A 21481-nucleotide genomic window follows, 5' to 3' on the forward strand; every position below is an offset into this window, starting at 1 on the left:
ACTCCCAGTCTAAAATGGAGGGAATAAAGATTTAATCCTCATTCTACAGATGAGGAAACTGAGGCATTTGCTATGGTAGCGACTCGTTAAACGCTAGTGCCAAGACAAAGAATTTCCTTAATGGTGGAAGGTTGTGTAAGTAGATGATTCAGTAGAAGGGCAGCATTGGTGTCTAGTGAGAAGAGCATGGGCGTGGAAGTCAGAGGACCAGCGTTCTAATTCCGGCTACACCACTTTCCTGCTGTGTGACCTTTGGCAAGTCACTTCACTTCTCCGGGCCTCAATTTCCTCAATTGTAAAATAGGGATTCAAGGCCCGTTTTCCCTCCTACTTAAATAGCAAGCCCTGGGTGCAACAGGGCCTGGGTCTGACTTGATTATTTCGGATCCATCCCAGCACTTAGAACAGGGCTCGACCCAGGGTAAGGACTTAACAAATACCATAATGATTATACTTACTATTGTTGCCATCTTTAATTCTCTCCATTTCTAAGATGAAAATGGACTCTCTGTACTTTTCAGTGGTGCTGGATGGCGTGTATTGGTCCATAGTCACTATCAGAGATGCACATTAGATGGTGGTTTGGCTTTAGTCCGTGTGGCATAAAAGCCTTTCAATCACCGTGTCCCACAGCTTGTCAGACGTATTCCTTACCTTATTCCAGATGCCGTAATTTAGGCTTCTTTCATAAGTGTATCGAGGCCTATGCCCTCTTTGCTTTGTAGCTCACCTTTCTTTGATCGTAGAGTTATTTGGGTCAAACTAATCCTGGCGTTGTCTCATGATGGTATCCACAGTATTAATGACTACCTCCCCATTCATTAGTCATACTAGTAGAGGCAGATGGGATTTCTTGCTCTGATAGGGTGTTCTTTGATGTTGAGCAGAGCCTCTTCCTTCCATTTGTCTTTATTCAACATGAGTTGTTTGTTTGGTTTGGATTTCACTGCATGATGATAGTTTTTTCTCACAGGGGAAGGTTTGGAACCTAAGGAAAAGTGATCACTCTCGACCTGAGTGTCATGCTTTGTGGCAGTAACATGAACACCCTTCAGTTCTTGCTGTTGGTGAAGGATATAATCAATTATATCTATTATTTTTTGATAATATAATAATATAATATATAATTATTATAATTATAATATATATAATAAATAATTTGGGCACGATCAAGATTTTCTTTTTACCTTTATTCGCTTGAATTTGCACGCTTTATTCACCCCTCCCTCAGCCCCACAACACTTATATACATATCCATAATTTGTTTATATTAATGATTGTCTCCCCCTCTAGACTGTAAACTCATTGTGGTTAGGTATTGTGTCTACCAACTGTGTTATATCGTACTTTCCCAAGGTCTTAGTTCAGTGCTCTGCACACAGTAAGGGTTCAATAAATATGATTGATGGGTAGGCAAAATGCTTATTAGATATTACAGGAAGCAGCTTGGCCTAGTGGAAAGAGCACGGGCCTGGAAGGCGGAAGGACCTGGATTCTAATCCCGGCTCTGCCAACTTGTCTGCTGTGGACTGGACAAGTCAGTTCACTTCTCTGGGACTCAGTTCTCTCATCTGTAAAATGGGCATTAAGAAAGTGAGCCCCATGAAGGATTAGGGACTATGTCCAACCAGATTTGCCTGTATCCACTCCAGTGCTTAATACAGAGTCTGGCACATAGTAAGCGTTTAACAAATGCCATCATCATTGCTAGGCAGAGTGACCAGGGAAGAATGATCTGTCCATTTTATTTTTGACAGAGCAAAAGTAGGCTATGTAATCATGGAACTTCTCTGATTCAATGTAAATATAGTAATGTAGTTTTGGTACCTGCTTATAATTGATTGAATTCACAATTTTGGGTAATTTTGATAAAAAATAGGGTATATGACTTTGGTTTAGGAGCCTAGTCCCCATTTATAACGTTACTCTTGGACTGTAAACTCCTCATGAGCAGGGATTATGTGTATTGTGCTGTACTTTCCTAAGTGCTCTGTAAACAGTAAGGTCTCAATAAATGCCATTGACTGGGGGGTAAAAATAGTTCAAATTTGTAATAGTTCAACTTGGGACCATTTTTAGGGAGCAATTATGTTGTAAATTCCAGGACTTCTTGTACAAGCTGTCTAGCACATTTCCCGAGTATAAATAGACAAGTTTTATTGAGCTTTACAATTCCAAATGAGTCATTTTTTTTTCCTCCTCATGTTTGAGCATTACCGCCTACATGTGGGATGAAATTTCCCATGGTAAGCCCTGTGGGAGCTCAGTAAATTCCATTACTACTACTTCAACCAGCTTGTCAGATATGGGCAATGCTCTGATAAGCGTAAGGAATCTTAAAGAATCTTTCTTTCTCCTTATGAGGATTAATTAAGAGAAGCAACATGGCCTAATGGAAAGAGCAGGGGCCTGGGAGTCAGAGGACTCCATTGTAATTCATGCTGCAACACTTGTCTGCTGCTTGTGACCTTAGGCAAGTCACTTAACTTCTCTGTGCCTCAGTTACCTCATCTGTAAAATGGGGATTAAGTCTGGGAGCCCCGTGTGGGACATGGACTGTGTTCACTCTGATTATCTTGTGTCTACCCCAGCGCTTAGTACATAGTAAGTACTTAAATACCGTAAAAAAGTCAGGATGGGGTAAAGCAATAGTAATTGTTCTAGAGAGGGCCTTAGATCACAAAGTTTCCACAATGCCCCTGAGTAGGTCTGGAGGGCTTAAGGCTAGGTAATATTTGATTACACACCTTTTACACCCAGTTCTCCGATGCAGAGGACTGGATGCTTGTAAAGCCTCACATTAAGCAAAACTCGCACTTTAGTACTCACCCACGGTGGACTCTTGCAGCTGCACACATGCATAAGTCGATTCTTTGACAACACGGCCGGAAGAGCCTCCATGAATCCTCGTGCTATCGGAAGCCCTCCCAAATCCCCTCATGATATTGTTGTCGAAATGCAGAGTGGAAACTTTTGTTCTTCTAGAATTGAAAGTTTTGACCTAGAGGAGGGAATATCTCTGCAGAGGAAGGTTTATCGAGCAACCTTTTCTGTGTTTTACAGATGATAATTATGTCAAATTATCAAAATATTCATACTCTGCCCTTCCCAGGATTTATCATCTAATCAATCAAACCTATGGCGCATTTATTGTGTGTAGAGCATTTAGGAGAGTGTAATACAACAGAGTTGGTAGACACATTCCCTGTCCAACAGGTAGCTTCATCGGAAACTCATTTTTCATGCCACGTTGAGTTAACTCTGTAGCTGGCTAGCTTTCGTGTAACAAATGGTCGTATTTCTTTCCAGGCAACTCCTGTTCTCCGTGTCCCTTAACATCCTGATATATTCCTTTGCTTGTTTGTTGTTTTCTTTGTGGGTTGGGGTCAGTGCAGTCCACCGATCAATTGTAGGTTTTTTATTTGCCTTTGTTTTTGCAGCATAAAATTCGATTTTGGCTGCTATTTTTTAGAGGTTTGTTTATTATGGTATTTATTATATGTTTACTGTGTCCAACACTGTTCTGAGTGCTGGGGTAGATACAAACTAATCATGTCAGATGCAGTCTTCTCCCTCCTGGGGCTCACAGTTTAAGTAGGAGGGAGAACAGGGATTGAATCCCCATTTTACAGTTGAGGAAACTGAAGTTATCTGTTGCCGACTTGTTCATTCCAAGCGCTTAGTACAGCGCTCTGCACATAGTAAGCACTCAATAAATACTATTGAATGAATGAATGAAAAGTACAGAGAAGTGAATTGACTTGCTCAAGGTCACCTAGCAGACAGCCGGAATTAGCACCCAGGTCGTCTGACTCCCAGGCCCATGTTCTTTTCCATTAGGCCATGCTACTTTACTTAAAGGACTACCTTTCCTAGTTGCCTTCCCTGTTCAAGCTGAACAAGGTGGTATACATCCCGGGGGCCATTTCCACTGTCATTTTTAGCCAAAGACAGAGACGGTGAGGAAGAAACGAAATGAACACAGACCTGTCCGAGGCACTTTGTGGAGAAAATTAACCATTTCTGCCTCCGTGTAGCCGATCTTGGTAAATTTGGCAGATCTCTGGCCTTTATAAACAGTGCTGAATGAAACTTGAGACCAGAACTGTTTCATGTGACCAAACTGATGAGGCAGTAACAAGTGGTTTCTGGAAAAGAAAAATCCTGCCAGTTTAGTGATATTATTTCCACAAGCACAGTACACATTTAATGAAGGTTGTAGTTGTGGGGAATGTCCCTGTAAGTTGGTGTTTCTTTTGGATATGTGACAGGAGGTAGATTTATAAAAGGCTATTCCTTTTCACTTAGGCTATTCCTTATACTTGCAGCTGATGCTCAATGATATAATGAACTTGAATCAATTTTGCCATATACACATAAATCAACACTAAAATGTCTTTATCATATGTTAAGGGATGTAGACATAGATCTCCTGTAAAACATCTTTTTCCCATGTTAAGAGATGTTGAAGGGATTGAACCCAAAAACACTGTGGCTTAGTGGAAAGAGCATGGGCCCGAGAGTCGGGAGACCCAGGTTCTAATTCTATCTTAGGTATTTACCTGTTGTGTGACCTTGGGGAGGTCACTCTTTCTGGGCTTCAGTTTCCTCATCTTTAAAACAGGGATAAAATACCTCCCTCCCTCAACACAGTAAGCTACTGGTTGGACAGGGAATGCATCTACCTACTCTGTTGTATTGCACTCTCCTAAGTGCTCTACACACAATAAATGCTCCATAAGTGTGATTAGATGATAAATCCTGGGAAGGGCAGAGTATGAATATTTTGATAATTTGACAAAATTATCAAGGTATTCAGCGCTTATTATGTGCCAAACACTGTACTGAGTGCTGAAGTATATATAAGATAATCCGGTTCCGCATGGGCTCGCAGTCCAGGTAGGAAGGAGAATAGATATTAAATCCCCATTTTTCAGATGAGGGAATTGAGGCACAGAGAAGTTAAGTGACTTACCCAATGTCACCCAGCAGGTAAGTGGTGAATCAGGATTAGAACCCAGGTCCTCTGACTCCCAGCCCCATGTTTTTTCCACTAGGTCACACTGCTTCAATAATGATATGATTATTTTGTATCCTCACCAGGGCTTAGAACCTAGTTTGCCACTCACCGAGTGCTTAATAATTACTCTCATTATTTTTATATATCTCAGACCTACTAGGACATGATTAAAGCAACTTTGAAGGATCCAAAGACTTTATGTAACCGGAACTGACTTCTTTAAAATCGGGATTTTTCTCTCCAGGTTTGGGGGATGCTTAGGATTCCATCCTCCAGCTTGGTGTCTTCAACATCAGAGTTACCTCCCTTTTGGAGTGCCTCAAAACCAGTGAATAATGCATTTCTGTTCAGAGTTCTTAAATGCTGGAAATTTGTATTTTTTAGTTCAATCAAGATCTTAATATGACATAATATAAACAGTGCTCACTTGAAGCTGATAAAGCTCTCTGAAGGGCGTACTGTTTAGGCCTGGAGGAAGTTCAATGAAACTCTTATTTGTCAGGGAATAGAGATAATAAAGAATGGGTTCTTTTAATTGCCTTAAGTTTCGTAGAGGGTACTGGACATTTGGAAGTGTGTTCTGATGTAAAAAGCACTCTGACCAAATTATTCATGGGGAGGGTATTAATCTTTGGTTAAAGCACCACTTGAGTATGGTGTCTGGCTCTATGATAAATGCTTTTCATATTTGTTTGTCTGCTGCCCCAGGTTTATTGCTCACTGCCTTTAAATTGTGAACCAAATTTTAATATCTCTCTCTTTCTCCTTTTGCAGTGTGACAAAATTCAACAAGAGCGAGATGAAGCTGTTAAAAAACTGGAAGAGTTTCAGAAAAGTATGTAGACTCTTCAGAGAAATTTTTACCCCAAATTTAGCTAATCCTTGGAATGTGAGGCCCAGAATTGTCATGCAGCTTTTGCTGTGATTCACCTTGTGCACGGTTACTCCTCCTCCTAATCCTTCCCCTGCTGAAAAAAGAACTACAACCATATTTGATCCTTCAGACGTGCCCTTCCAAATATAGTTTATCTTTTAAAAATGATGGAAACCTATTGTTAATCCGCCTCAGATCTAAGGATATTTGATCCGCGAGATCTGCCCGTTCAAATATAATTTATCATTTTAAAATGATGGAAATCTATTGTTAATCTGCCTCAGATCTAGTTGGGGGAGTACTCTTTGAGAGGTTTCAGATGATTCAAAAAAACCAAATCCAACAGAACTTTTTGCCTTGAATTTTGTGGGGATCAGGGCTGAAACTCCAGTTTGTAGAACTCAAACCTGGTTTACAGCCCGGGGATTTTGAATTGTAAAAAAATTTTTTCTGGAGTGGTATCTAAGTGACACAGCAGTTTTAACTGGGTTGGGGGGAATAATATCTGTGCAGTCCAGCCTTGTAGTAAAATTGCAGTAGATCAGTTAGCTTTATACTCTCTGGTAATAATATAGGGAGACTAAGGAGTTGGCATGTCTTTGTTGTTAACTTCTCTTTTGAGGCTGATATACTGATTAATAGAAGCATCTCTTATTTATGAATGTGTGAATTATGATTACTGTAGAATATCTAGTTGCCTGGTGCAGCATCAAAGGGTTATTCTCACGTACTTGTGTTGGCATTGTCATAGCTGAAAGAACTATTATCATACCAATGGCTGGGGCTTGAGTTGTTGAGGTTCTTTTGACTCTGTGCTTTGTATAGAGGAGCAAAATACTAGAGGGAAATATATCAGGTTATTCTGTTTGGAGTCATTACAGTAGGGCAGATGGAGTCTTCATATCTCCGTAACATAACAGTTACTGTCTTCATAACAGTTATGAAGACAGCTGGTACCTAAAGAAATAATGTGTTCTTTTTATAACTTTTATTTGCATCCTTCCTCAGTCTTCCTTTCCACTTGCCAGCCTCTTCCACCCCCACCCTCACAAAGTGTTGTAAAAATGTGTATGGTAAGGAGAGGCTGTACTATGTTAGACTACTACACATGATTCGTATCCATCAGATTGGTAATTCCTCCAGGGCAAGAATCCTCCAGACTGTGGGCTTATTTAATACAGTGCTCTGCACAAAGTAAGTACTCAATAAATATGAGTGATTAATTAACTATATTATTCATTCTTGTTGTATGTTTCCAAAGGCTATGCCCAGACTGCTGAGTAAATGTTATTAATGGTGAACATAATAATAATAATGTCGGTATTTGTTAAGCGCTTACTATGTGCAGAGCACTGTTCTAAGCATTGGGGGAGATACAGGGTAATCAGGTTGTCCCACATGAGGCTCACAGTTAATCCCCATTTTACAGATGAGGGAACTGAGGCACAGAGAAGTGAAGTGACTTGCCCACAGTCACACAGCTGACAAGTGGCAGAGCCGGGAGTCGAACCCATGACTCTGACTCCGAAGCCCAGGCTCTTTCCACTGAGCCACACTTCTATATCACAGAAGGAATTAGGTATCAGAGACACTACATGATCAATTCAGAAGCTCTTTTGGTACTAACATTTTATTTGTTTTAGGTTGTTCCTAGTTTTCTGAGCAGAGAAAGTTTTTAAAAAATCAAACAGAAAACAGTTTGGAGAGCCATTTTTTTTTGGCATGGGAAATAATAGCCCTCTCCATGCTGAAAATGTGGAAAAAATGAAGAATGAGGGCAATGAGTTATGCCAATCATCATAGAATTGCTCAAGAAATATATAGGCTGAGTTGCGATATCTTACTCTGAGTCACCCTAATTTGAACCCGAACCCAGCCTCCCACGTAGATTGGAGAGGCAGCGTGACTTCGTAAATAACGTGGAACTGGCAGTCAAAAGGGCAGGAATTCCACTTCTCCCTCTGCCACTGGCCTGCTGTGTTCCCGTGAGCAAGTCATCAGTTTCTCTCTGCCTCATTTTTCTCAACTGCATAATATAATTATGGTATTTATTTATGGTAATTATGGGACTAAGCGCTGGGGTAGATGCAAGATAAGTGGATCAGGCACAGTCCCTGTTCCTCGGGTCTCAAGTCTTAAGAGGGAGGGAGAGAAGGGATCGTATTCCCATTTCATAGTTGAGTAAACTGAGGCCTAGATATGATAGGTGATCTGTCCAAGGTCACCCTGCCTGCTAGTGGCCAAGCTGGAAATAGAACCCGTAGAATTTTCTTCCTACTGGATCACACTGGCTCCCAAATGTAAAATGGAGATGAGATACACATCACCTTACCTATCAAATTATGAACCCCATTTGGTTCAGATGTCTGATATGATCATTTTTTGACCCAGCTCTTAGCACAGTACTTGGCGCAAGATAAATATTATCTCAAACTCAAGATGTCCCAAAACCAAACTTATTTGCCTTTCCAAATCCTCTTCCACATAACTTTCCCCACACAGTTGACAACTCCACTATCCTTTCCATCTCGGAGGTCTGCAACCATGGCATTGTCCTTAACTCCTCCCTTTCTTTCAATTCCCATATTTAGGTTGTCACCAAATCCTATTGGCGTTTCTTCCATGTTTTCAGAGTCCATCCCTTCCACCCTGTCTAAATGCCAATAAATTAGTCCAGATGATTGTTATAACCTGGGCATGACTACACCGTCAGCCTCCTCACTGGTTTCTCTGCCTCCAATGCCTTCCCCTTTCCAGTCCACACTTCATGGGCTGTTTCAGTGAGGCTGCTAATGCTTTAGTTGATAGAAATAAAATTCAGATTAGGGAAAAAAACCACCTACAAAACCAAATAAAATGCAACGAGGAAAATGGAAAAGTGAACGTTAAAATACAGGTTGGGGGGAAAACATTGGCAAGGCATAAGCTCAAGAAGAGAAAGCTGTCAGAGCCATTGTTCACCAGGAATTGAATCAATCAATCAGTGAAGTATTTCCATTATTTGTCCTAATGGTCACATGCTGATTCAGGTACTTGCCACATCCCAGCTTGATTACTTCATCAGCCACCTCACTGGTCTCCCTGCCTCCAGTCTCTTCCATTTTCAATTTTCTCATTCATAGTTCTCTCTGCTGTCTGGATCATTTCCCCAAAATGTCGTTCTGCACACATCTCCCCAGGCCTCAGAAACCTTGAATTGTTACCCATTCATCTCTGAATCAAACAGAAACTCCTTCAGGGCATTCAATCAACTCTCTCTCCTGCATATATCCATTCTCTTCTCCCATTACACCACAGGCAACACCCTTCATTCCTCTCAAACTAACCTACTCACTGTGCCTTATTATTATTATGGTATTTCTTAAGCACTTACCACGTGCCAGGCACTGCGCTAAGCGCTAGGGTGGATACAAGCAAATCAGGTTGGATACCGTCCCTGTGCCACCTGGGGCTCATAGTCTCAATCCCCATTTTACAGATGAGATATCTGAGGCACAGAGAAGTGAAGTGACTTGTCCAAGGTCATAGAAGAGGCAGGTAGAAGAACCTAGCTCTCCTGATTCCAAGTCCCATGCTCTTTCCAGTACAGCTCACTGATTTTCAAGAAGATCAGCATCTAACAGTGAGCACAAGAGCTCAATAATTCCTTTAAAAATACAATATGTAAATAGATTATGTAGCATTTGTTCACTTTTTGGCCCAGGGCTGATTTCCTCTCTGTGGTAAATTTCCTAAACTGTGGGTATGTGCTAGTTTGCTAGCTTGCCTTGGGCTACTGAATTGGGATAAGAGAAATCGGAGGGGAAGGCTCCCTGCCTGCCACTGGTGAATATCACATGCCTAAATCGTACAGATGACTGGAAGTTCACTCGCAAAGTGGTATCTGAAGCATCACTCTCCAGTAGGTTAAACCATACGTCCAAAGGCATTTCCTATTCCTCAGTCCAATAAAATAATTTTCCCACAAGATATAGAGAAATGGAGATGAAAACTTTAACTTGGGGGTTAGGGTGAGTAGGACAGGTGTGTGTGTGTTGTGTACATGTGTATGAGTTAAAATGTATATTTTACGTGGTTCTTAATGAAAGATGACTTAGGTGGTGAAGTTTACTCTGTCTGCAAGTATGGCTGACATAAGTGGGAAAATTACAGTTAGATATCAGGAAAATGATCCTACCTAGGCTACCAGTAGGTTACCGAACAGCTTTAATCTGGATATTAAGAGGCTCGCCTTTCATTTTGCTGATGGGAGTTGTGTGTGGGGGGGAATTATGACGTTCACTGTCTCATAATTTTGAGGGCAGGTGAGCTCTGGAGAATGAATGAGGTGTATAACCAACAGGTGTAGTAAATTGAAATTTGGGAGTAGTGATTTTTGGGGTGTGCTTTACAACTCATATATCCTAAGGATATAATTTTATATATTACAATAGGGAAAGGAATTAACGCGGTTACAAATAGAGGAGAATGGAGCTTTTCATATTAAATGAAGGATTTGCCCTTTGAAATTAGTTTCCCTCTGGGAAGGTAGAAGGGGTTTCTAAACTGCTAAAGTAGTAGATAAACAATGGGGGTAGTTTATTGATGATTTGGGGAGAGGTCTGCTTCACTGTTTCCCTGTTAGAGGGTTCAATTCTGTTATAGGGTACACTCCTAAGTGCCTGGTACAGTTGTCTGCACACAGTAAGTGCTTGATAAATACCCTGAAGGAGCATTTCGCTGTAGGGTATCCAATGGAGTAAGAGCCCATGGTGAGAACTATACACTTAAGCTGTTTAGCCGAGTTTATCAAATTATACAACTTTTACAAACTGGAGAGATTGTGGCTTTTTGTGCTAGGTCTTAAACTTCAGTAACTTAAAATGATCCTCCAGCTCTCCCGTAAGCAAGGATGTTGTTGAATAAAAAGTCAAATTCCTATGAAAAATGTAGAGTGTTTATATTTTTTGTTATGACACTGGAAATGCTAGATTGGGGCAGAAAATGTCAAGTAGTTAAGGCTTAAAATTCAAAGTAATATTTGATGTTATAAAATTGTATAGGTTTCCTTTCTCTTCCTTTCACATTTTTGAAGAACATACCTTGTAAACATAGTGATAAAATGCCAGGAATATTAGGATTTTAAGGAAATAATAGAGCCCATTATTTAAACTACAATATAAAAGGCAATTATATTGATGAAGAGCTACATGGGCTTTGTGTCTGTGAATAAACTTGGCCTGTTCTCAGCTTCTATTTGTTCTTCTGGCATAAACACATATTGTGTGTGATTCCAGTTTAATGGGGACCCGTTTGTATGCCAAGCAGCTGCATTTTAGGGCCTATTGCGTGATTTCATAGCTCTCTGAAAATTGGTTCTATTCAGCGCAAGAGATAGAAAGGAAGAGGGGGTGGTGAGGTGGGAGGGGGGCCGAGGGGGGGAGCGTCAACACACAATCATTTCTTTTCAATTGGAGCCAGAAAGGTTGATGACAACATGACCATTGTGTTATAATGATAAGACCACTAAGGCATCTGTACCTCTCATCAAGGCTTTCACACAACAGCAGATACAATTTAATTCACTGCTCTGTCAGCAGTGCTGATAGCATTATGCCGTCTGTCTCCACAGTTATAATCACTGTCCTCGGAGAAATGCAGTTGAAATGATCTTGAGCAGTCAAAGAAACTCTCAATTAAGGCTGCCACTTCCAATGTGTCAGATTGTGTCTTGTGCTCTTGGTACAATTTTCACTTCCAATCCTGTTTATTTACAATGTCTACCAGTAATTACGCTTAACGTGTCATTTAGTGAGGGTGTGCCTGCCAATTGGGTTGTTGGGTACTGCGTTACCATTGAGTGGGAGTTTCTCTCAGTCAATGCCATCAGCAGCTTTTAGTCCCTGATGGGATGCAGTAGTAATGTTGATAATGCAAGTATCGAGCTCATCAAGTCATAATTAGATGCCACTCAAATGTGCCACTTGTAATAACAGTGTTGATTCATGTTTTTCTCGGTGACTGCAACTACTAATTAGTTAAGTGGTTTTTGGTTGGCCTGAATTTGCTGCAGATTATTACCCCTGAAAAAAATGTCAAGGTTAGAGATGTGTCTGGCCACTTAGCGCTGCTTTATGAATTTGAATATTAACATAATAGGAACTTTGGACAGACTTAGGAAGTAATACATTTTTGTGTTCAATTTGGAGATGAATCTTTTTCCCCCGAGTTTAATCATAATTACAGGTTAATTAAGTTTAAATGAAGCAAAAAGAATCTCTAGTTATGCTATGCGAAGCCCAGTGCTTGTGGTCTAACGGGCAGGTTTTAGGTTTGGGTGTTCAACGACTTTTGACCGTCAGATTTAACACGTTTATACCCCTACAGTTTGAGCTGTGACGTGAACGTTTTTTTCAATTAAGAACGTGGTTGAGAAGGATTTTTTTTCTTCTCTGCGGTACAGAGAGTTACCTAACTTTAGAATTATTCCCGAATTTCTGGGTGCGAGTACGTTCCCCCCTGCATTTTTCACTGTAGCAAAATGAAATTAAAGTTTTTCAAATGGATATTTTAAAAGTATGACCGAAGCATTTGATTAGCATTCATTTTGCTTATTTTGTCAAAGTGGTGATTAAAGAAGTATTTTTTCAGCCATTTCAGCCTGAAATATAAACTCTGATCATTTCTATGACCCATCCATAACAATTTAGGATTAGATTTCTTCCTGACACGGACTTGTTTAAGATGCTACTGGGCCCCTCCTAGCATCATGTGATTAATGAACACTTTGGAAAAAAAAATTCCTTAGTGCGACTCTAATATTAAATTTGTGTGAGTCTGTGTATTCCTCTACTATATAGGTTTCATCTGTACCTGTTTTCTGAGGAATGAGTCTTTTGTATAAATAAAAGAAACAGCTATTTATTATGATCTTTTTTTTTCTGAACGAACAATTCTCTTTAGTTATGATAGTGGGAAAGGTGGGTGATCAATTAATACTAATAGAACAGCAGAAGGACAAACACCTAGTCTAGGAAAAGTAAGAGGCAGAGACTTTGTTTGTTTTAAAGAGCCATCTCACCCTTCCATCACAAACATCTTTTTATCAGAGTTTCCCAGCTCCACTCCTACCCCTTCTCTCCGTCTCAGCCGGACTCAGACCTGATAATTAACATTTTCAAGATCTTTTTTTTTCCTGAAGAAAAAAGCACTGATAGAATTTTTGAAAGCATTTTGTTGCTGTCTGTAAAGCTGCCAATATATTTGTTGTTGGTTACAAAGTCTCTTTTTTAGTTTTTTCTTCCCCATTTTATGTTCAAGGAATTGAATGAGTTCAAATTTTCTGTATGAGGCTAACAAATAATTCAAGTATTCACAATCACGGGACAAGATGCATGGAATCTTTGCAATGGCTGACTAATTTTTGAATGTTGTAAACATTTTTTTCCCCTCTCCAGTTTCTCACATGGTTATTGAGGAAGTTAATTGTATGCAGAACCATCTTGAGATAGAAAAGACATGCCGAGAAAGTGCTGAAGCTCTGGCAACAAAGGTGAGAATACTTAAACAATTTCCTTCAATTTTTGCATACTCTTGCTCTCTAACAAGACATTTTATCTTCCTCTTCCTTGCCTTTTTGTTAACATGATCTTCAAATCGAATTTTTATTATTGATCATTGGGAGGGTTGGCTACTTGGACATAATGATTCTAGAAATATTTGTGCTATGTTTAAGAAAAAACATTTTAATTGCATTTCAGTACAGCGTCTCTGTGTTTTTTTGACTTTGCAACATGGTTTCCCTAGTAATCGGTTGAACATCGCTTCCCAATTTTGGTTGGATTTGTATTAAATGATTAGCAATCTTAAGACCATCCTGGGGTAACATAAGAGAATAATGATGTTTTCAGTGTGTGAAGCAAGAGGAAAAGTCAGCCACAAGCATTGTATTTCAGGTGATTGTTTGTGAAAGCAAACATAGGGCATGCTAAAGGTGACCTCCACTGCTCCGCTGATTGCTTCTAGCTGATGAATGTACCAAGTGTATAATTTTCTATATTCCATCTCATCAGAAGTACGTTATTATTAAAGAATTTTTTTAAATCTCTGTCTTATATGTTTTTTGGTTGGGTAAAATGCATCTGAGCCACTTCATCAGAAAATGGATTACAGCAATTTTCAACCAAATTTCATTAGCAATGCTGGCAGAATTTCCCTTTGCCCCACGAAGTACTTCCTCGGATGTGGCGGTAATCCCACCGATAAGAAATCTCTTTAATTTAGATGCATTAGCAATGTACTTTCTGTAGGTATTTACTTAATTGTTTGCATAACGACACTTCATTAGAATTCACAAGATATTGAATCAGGAGCTGAGGAAGGAAATGAATTGGTGTGTGGGACTAGTTCCCCTTCAGTTTTTTTCCAGCAAGGTTCAGGAGCGAAACACATTGACTGCTTAAGAAAAAAAAAAAAAGGCACTGACTCTGTTCCATCATGTAACCTGGTGCTTATTAGTGCACAGGCATGGAGGTATCCAATTTCCTCTGACCTTCTTTTGGAATAAGTGACACAAACCCACCATGGGTTCAGTACTGCCCTAAGATGATGCAGCTTTTGTGTCTCGGCTTTTTCGATCTCATCTTGGGAGGGAAAACCCTTTAAGTTTTTGTGTTTTTTGTCATAACCCAGTGTTTGAAGAAGTTAGAGTTTGTGACAACAATTTTTGGTCGGGGGTGGGCGGGGGTGAATTGCGCTGGTTAGGCCCCAATTAGGTGACTTCAGTTTTAAGACCAAATCCAATTCAACATCTGTAGGCAGGATAATTGGGCAAGTGATACCATAGCTATGGAGGCAAATTTGGGAGACATTGAGATTTTCTTGATACTTGAACTTGAGCAATGAGTCATCACTCCATATCCTCATGTAGCAGCCACGTGACATTCCCATGTGGACCAGAGTAACAAAAGGTTTGAAATTAGCTTCTTAATGCCTCTAAGTGTATTAACATGAATTTAATGTCAAGGAATGTTTCATTTCTGTTGTCCTAAACCTTGGTATTTCTTTGTATTTAAAAAAGTTAAGTCATGTGTAGGATGGAGGCAGATCTTTTTTTTTCCCCTAGAATGTGCTTGTTAAATTATCAAAGGTGGATTAAATACATGAGGTTCAAAGTTTCAAATTTAAAGTTGGATTGATTTCTTGCTTTGCACATTATTGAAAATATACAAAAATTGCCCAGGATAAATTATTTATGCATTTCCACGTAGTGAAGGCTTCAGTTATAGCAGAGAGTTGAGGAATTCTCGGTACATGAAGCTTGTTAATGTAGATTGTTTCTGAATAATGAGTGTCATACTATTAATACAGAAGTTGATAGAAATAGTTGTCTCTAATGAAATTGATTAATTGAAATGAAAATTCAGCTTTCTTGGCTAATTGGTCTGGATAACAGCTCTCAAATGAGTAAACATGTAATCCCTCAATGGCAATAAAAGCATGTTTTAAGTCAGAAATCACATTTTGAAAGCTGTAGTTTGCTTGACCTTGAGCCAGTAATTTTGTAAAATGAGAAATCTGTGATGGCAACCACTTGACAGCAGGCTACAGAGACAAGTCCTGATTTGCACATGGTTCACTGTAGATCATCAGTAGTGTTTGAAAGTCATTTGACAAGGAATGTAGGAGTTTAAAGGCAAAGCCAATGATTTCTCTACTCTATCGGAGGTACTGTCTCTAGAAATACTGTTCAATTAAAGCTTAGTTGAAAATACCATGGGTATACTTGGAAGGATTGCTCGTGTGAAGGGCCCCAAGATGAACAAAAAAAAAGTTAATCAAGAAGAGAAGTGAAAGACTCTGATCTTATATTGCTCTGAATTTTAAGAGACATTATTTTAAACAATGACTTGTATTTTCCACGTCACTTGTTGTATAAAATGGCATTTTACTTTTGACCCACAAAAAAACCAAACACAATTGGTGGATTTCAAGAAAAATGCCCATGACATCCCTGGGCTTTTGTCCCTCTTGTGAATATAGGCCCCTAGAAGTTGGGACTACAACCACATGTTACCAATCCTTTTCAGAGGAAGCAATTATAACACTAATAATAATAGTAATTATTATTATGGTATTTGTTAGGCATTACTATGTGCCAGGCACTGTACTAATCGCTGGGGTGGATGCAAGCAAATCAGGTTGGACACAGTCCCTGTCCTACATAGGGCTCACAGTCTTAATTCCCATTTTCCAGATGAGATAACGGAGGCACAGAGAATTAAAGTGATTTGCCCAAGACCACACAGCAGGCAGGTGTCAGATCCAGGATTAGAACCCAAGACCTATTTGAACCCAAGACCTTCTGACTCCCAAGTCTGGGCTCTATCCACCATGTGATTATGGTGGGGTGGGAACCCTGCCCTTTCTTCCAAGTCTTCTCCTGCTGCTTGACACCTCCCAGGTGGGACTTCGGGTCTCCCCTCCTGTTATTTGGGGCCTTGAAGAGTACCGGGAAGGTGATGTGAAAGAGATTAGGGCTTCCTTGCTATGTTGATGAAAACGCTTTCTGTGTCTCATGCCCATCTAAAGATCTCAATGAGGTTTCACATTATGGAAGTGAGTGCGGCGTTATCTGAGATCTGAAGAGAGCCTGAAGAGAGCCTGCAGTCCCAGCCCAGAAATTATCCATCAATTAGTGGATCACTTATTGAGCGCTTACTTTGTGGAGAGCACTGCATTAAGCACTTGGGAGAGTACAATGCGCCTAATCCTTATCCAGAAGGAGTTTATAGTCCAGTGATGTCTGTAATACATACATTTGGGATCTCCCTTGTTCACAGTTGGGCTCCATCACGACATTTCCAAGCCCAGGGATCTGGTCAGAGGCAACCTCAATTGTGTTTTTTGAGTGCTTACAGTGTGCAGAGTAAGTTCTTGGGAAAGTACAACACAACGATATAACCGGGATACCTATAACCAGTCTACCCAAATGTGATCCCGCCCATATCTTACCAAAACACGTACTGTGTGACCGACTAACTTATTTAAAGATTTTTTTTTAATGAGATTTTTATGGCTGCTAAACTAACTTTGACATGAATTGAATATTTTGTTCTAGTTGAATAAAGAAAACAAAACACTAAAGAGAATTAGCATGTTATATATGGCCAAACTGGGGCCTGATGTCATAACTGAAGAGATAAACATTGATGATGAAGAGTCAACCACAGAAACAGAGGGAGCCTCTGGAACTTGTGATTCTGTTCAATGTCAGCAACAAATCAAAGGTAGGATTTCTTACTAAATCTGAATATCGTGTTGATATATTTCCATATTTTAAGCACATCCATGTTCTGTTTACTATCTAGAATCAGTGCTGTGACCTCCAGAATTACATTTGGGTTTCACACTCACCGAAAAGGACCTGGGTTCTAATTCTGACCCTGTCATTTGTCTGCTGTGTGACCATGGGCAAGTCATTTAATTTCCCTGTGCCTCAGTTACCTCATCTGTAAAATGTGGATTAAGACTGTGAGCCCCCTGTGGGACATGAACTGCAGCCAACCTGATTAGCGTGTTTCTACTCCAGTGCTTATTACAGCTAATATTATGGCTAACAAATACCATAAAAAAGGCAAGTCACACACAGGGAGACTTTGACTCATTGGTAAACAGTGAGTAGCTCAATTTCATTATTCTTACTATTAGTGCATTTAAATACTTTGCGCAAAACACTGTCCTATGCCTTGGATAAATTTTCAATGATTAGTATTTCAGACATGGCCAGTCCATTACTGTTGACTCAAAGATTTCCTGCTATTATTCCCTTAATGCCTTCTTCACCTTAGTTTCTGAGAGTATCAAAATGCCAATTTAATTAGGTAGAGGTTTGCTTCACCATTTGCAACCTCTGTTATTCCACTTAAATTCAAGAATCTTCTTGCTGCCTTGTTTAATCATTTTGCAGGGTGTTTCTCTCTCATTCAGGGATGTTACATCCCCAGAGAGTGTGAACCTAAATTCTCAGATGGAATTTGCCTTTCCATGAGTCCAAATCCCCAGAGGTAGAAGGGGTAATGTTAGTTTCAAAAATTTAATTTTAGTCCAAGGATTTTTACCAATTCTTTTTAGAGGAAGCAATAATAATAATGATTATTATTATTATGTTATTTTTTAAGCACTTACTGTATGCCAGGCACTATACTAAGCACTAGGATGGATATACACCAATAGGGTTGGACATGGTCCCTGTCCCACGTGGGGCTCACAGTCTCAATCCCCATTTTACAGCTAAGGTAACGGAGGCACAGCGAAGTTAAGCGACTTGCCCAGGGTCACACAACAGTCAAGGAGGTAGAGCTGGGATTAAAATCCAGGTCTCCACAAATCATGCTGCTTCTGATCTCCGATTAGACTGTAAGCCCGTCGATTAGACTGTAAGCCCGTCAAACGGCAGGGACTGTCTCTATCTGTTGCTGACTTGTTCATCCCAAGCACTTAGTACAGTGCTCTGCACATAGTAAGCGCTCAATAAATACTATTGAATGAATGAATGATCTCCAAACTCCAGTTTCCTAGTATTTTAGGAATCACCCGGAAAAGGGAAGACTTAATGTAGATCAAAATATTTCTTCCCATTTTCAGAGTTTGGGTATTTTTCACAAGATACAAGTTCAGTCCTGATATTTTTATAATAAAATATGAGTGAAAAATGTAGAAATTTGCAGTGGAGGTTCTATTTGACCACTTCCTTTCACATAATATGGCATCAGCCAATGTGTATTTAGTTTATAATCATTTAATTATGTTGTATTTAGGTGCTTACTATGTGCCAAGCACCGTAGAAAGCACTGGAGTAGATATAAGAATCACAGGTCCTACATTGGTGTCCGTTTTAGTAGACGGGAGAACAGTTATTGAATCTCCATTTTGCAGATGAGGGAACTGAGACACAGAGAAATTGTGACTAGCCCAAGGTCATACAGCAGAGCCAGGATTAGAACACGGTCCTCTAACTCCCAGGCCCTTAGTCTTTCAAGTAGGCCAGGCTGTTTTTTATACAACTAGGTGAATACCACTGATTGAGGAGGTGGGGTAAAAATTAATATCCATTCTTTTCCTAAATCAGAAATAATCTTCAGGAAGCAGTGTTGCTTAGTAAATAGAGTATGGGCCAGGAATAATAATAATAAAAATAATCATATTGAGTGTTTACTGTGTGCAAAACACTGTACTACAACAAACTCTTAGTCTAGAGGGATCAGAAGGATTTAGGTTCTAATCCCTGCTCTGTGACTTGTCTCCTGGGTGAATTTAGGCAAGCCACTTTTCTGGCTTCAGATACCTCTTCCGTAAAATTGGGATTAAAGCTGTGAGCCCCATATGGGACACGGACTGTGTCCCATCCATTCACCTTGTATTTACTTAGTACAGTGCCAGCACTGTACAGCACTTAGTACAGTGCCTGGCACATCTTAAGTATTGATCAAATACAGTAATAATAATGATAACTTATTATTACTATTATTTTTAGTTACTATTTTATGAATAAAAATACTCAAAAGGGTAAAGGAGAGAGCTATTTCTAGCCATATATATGAAATAATTGTTTTCAAAACATTCGCTAGTTAATATTGCATCCTGATAGTAGTAGTAAAAGTATATATTAAAGCACTTACTGTGTGCAGGACTCTGTTCTTAGCACTGGGAAAGAATATAGAGTTGGAAATTAGATTTGGTCCCTGTCCCTTGGGGGGCTATTTTAGATGCCAATATGCTTTCATTCCCATTTTTAGGGGAGAACCAGATAGGAGTAGTAAGCTGATAGCACGGGATGAAAAGATTGCAATTTCTAAGGTGTTTGGGAGGGAAATCTTTATGTATAGTGTAAACTAAAATGTACCAATTTGCCTATTTGTTCTCAACACTTCAACAGACAAAGCATCTTTTTAACTGAAAATCGTACTTTGATATTTCTTTCTGTTTTGTTTCCTTTCTAGCAGATACCCATAATTTTTTGTAACATATCAAATGCAGAGTAAATTTAAGAAACATGAACACCGCAGATCTGATGGGACAATATTTGCAATCACCTTTTATATGGTATTTGTTAAGCCCTTACTCTGTGCCAGGCACTGTATTAAGTGCTGGGGTAGATACAAGCTAAACGGATTCGACACAGTCCTTGTCCCACGTGTGGCTCACAGTCTTAATCCCCATTTTGCAGATGAGGTAACTGAGGCACAGAGAAATGAAGAGACTTGCCCAAGGTCACACAGCAGATAAGTGGTGGAGTCAGAATTAGAACCCAGGTCCTTCTGACTCTCAGGCCCATGCTCTATCCACTAGGCCATGCTGCTTCACAGGGTAATTGCTCTATTTTAGAGCTATGAATTGTCAACTATTTTGGATTATTTCTTTAAATTAAATCTTTTTATGCCCAATGTTTGCTTAGATTATCCTTTTAAGGATTTCAGGACCATTATGAAATCACATTGAAATCAGTATGTACCTTTTTTATTTTTTTCTGGCTGTTAGGCATTTAAAATGACATTTTTTCAAAATACTTTATGTTTTTGTAGACTACAGGCTTAGTTGACTGCAGGCAAACAGAAGCCAAATTATTGGATTGTTGACTTTCCCTGACATAAATAGATTAGTATTAGTAACTGTATGATGGACGGGTATGTTACACTTTCTAGAAATTTAACTCAGAATTATTTACACTCAGTAATTGAGGAACCTCACCTGTAAGCTTGCTCCAGCTGGTCTTTTGTATTGTTTCCTTTGTTGTGGTGTCGTCTTTTATTTTAAACACCAAATGTCTTCTTTTATTGCCCTCACCCCCACCCCCCTTGCAATTGCAGAGCTTCGAGATCAAATTATATCCATTCAGGAGGAAAAGAAGACATTAGCTATTGAACTGGAAAACCTGAGGTGCAAACTTGTAGAAGTAATTGAAGAAGTATGTATTCTAGCACTAAAGGCAAAACCACTGGTGTTTTCCAAGGACTTTTTCAGTCTGGCTGGGTTGGAGATACTCAGTTGTGAAGTTAATTGTGTTCTGATCTAAGAATCAAGTTTGGTTTTTAACCTTTTCCCCTTCTTCTCTGCAATCACCAAGTCCACCTGCAGATATGTAGGCGAGTAAAAATGAAGATGAAAAATGATTGCTTTTAGGGTGTATTTCTCCTCTCTGGTTGATAGCTTTCTCAGTTAGATTTGTTCATGGCAAGAAGAGGCAGCAGGTGCTGACTGGGAGATTCTGACCGAAAGGAGTTCAACACAGTCGTGTGGGTTTCCTGAGGTGTTTGGGGTATGTCCTTCATTAGAGACCTTAAAGACCAGCAACGGAGGGAGAGAGAGGAGTGATAATAGTGTTTTTCTGCTTCAGAGCAGGAGAATGGATGGTGATGAAGCCTAGAAAAGTGGTTAGATCTGCTGAAAAATCCTCTGCCATTTAAGTGTTACATTTTGTACAAGGCTTTTCCCAAACTTCACACTTATGGAGTGTTTCAAATAATGCCTCAGTCAGGCAAAAATGAATAGAATACTTCCTTTCTTCCTTCCCCAATCCTCCCATCCCCCAAATGGCGGAAGGATAAACT

The 21481-nt window shown here is 39.6% G+C and overlaps 1 protein-coding gene across 1 annotated transcript in view; it reads left to right on the plus strand.

The window, feature by feature from the left end:
- Positions 1-21481, plus strand: part of SHTN1 (shootin 1) — a 104071-nt gene that overhangs the window by 26225 nt on the left and 56365 nt on the right. Inside the window, 4 exon segments of the mRNA XM_029080722.2 lie at positions 5795-5855; positions 13331-13425; positions 16993-17161; positions 20741-20838. Coding sequence (XP_028936555.1) covers positions 5795-5855; positions 13331-13425; positions 16993-17161; positions 20741-20838 — 423 coding nt within the window.

Source organism: Ornithorhynchus anatinus, chromosome 16, assembly GCF_004115215.2.
Source record: "Ornithorhynchus anatinus isolate Pmale09 chromosome 16, mOrnAna1.pri.v4, whole genome shotgun sequence".
Taxonomy (NCBI): domain Eukaryota; kingdom Metazoa; phylum Chordata; class Mammalia; order Monotremata; family Ornithorhynchidae; genus Ornithorhynchus; species Ornithorhynchus anatinus.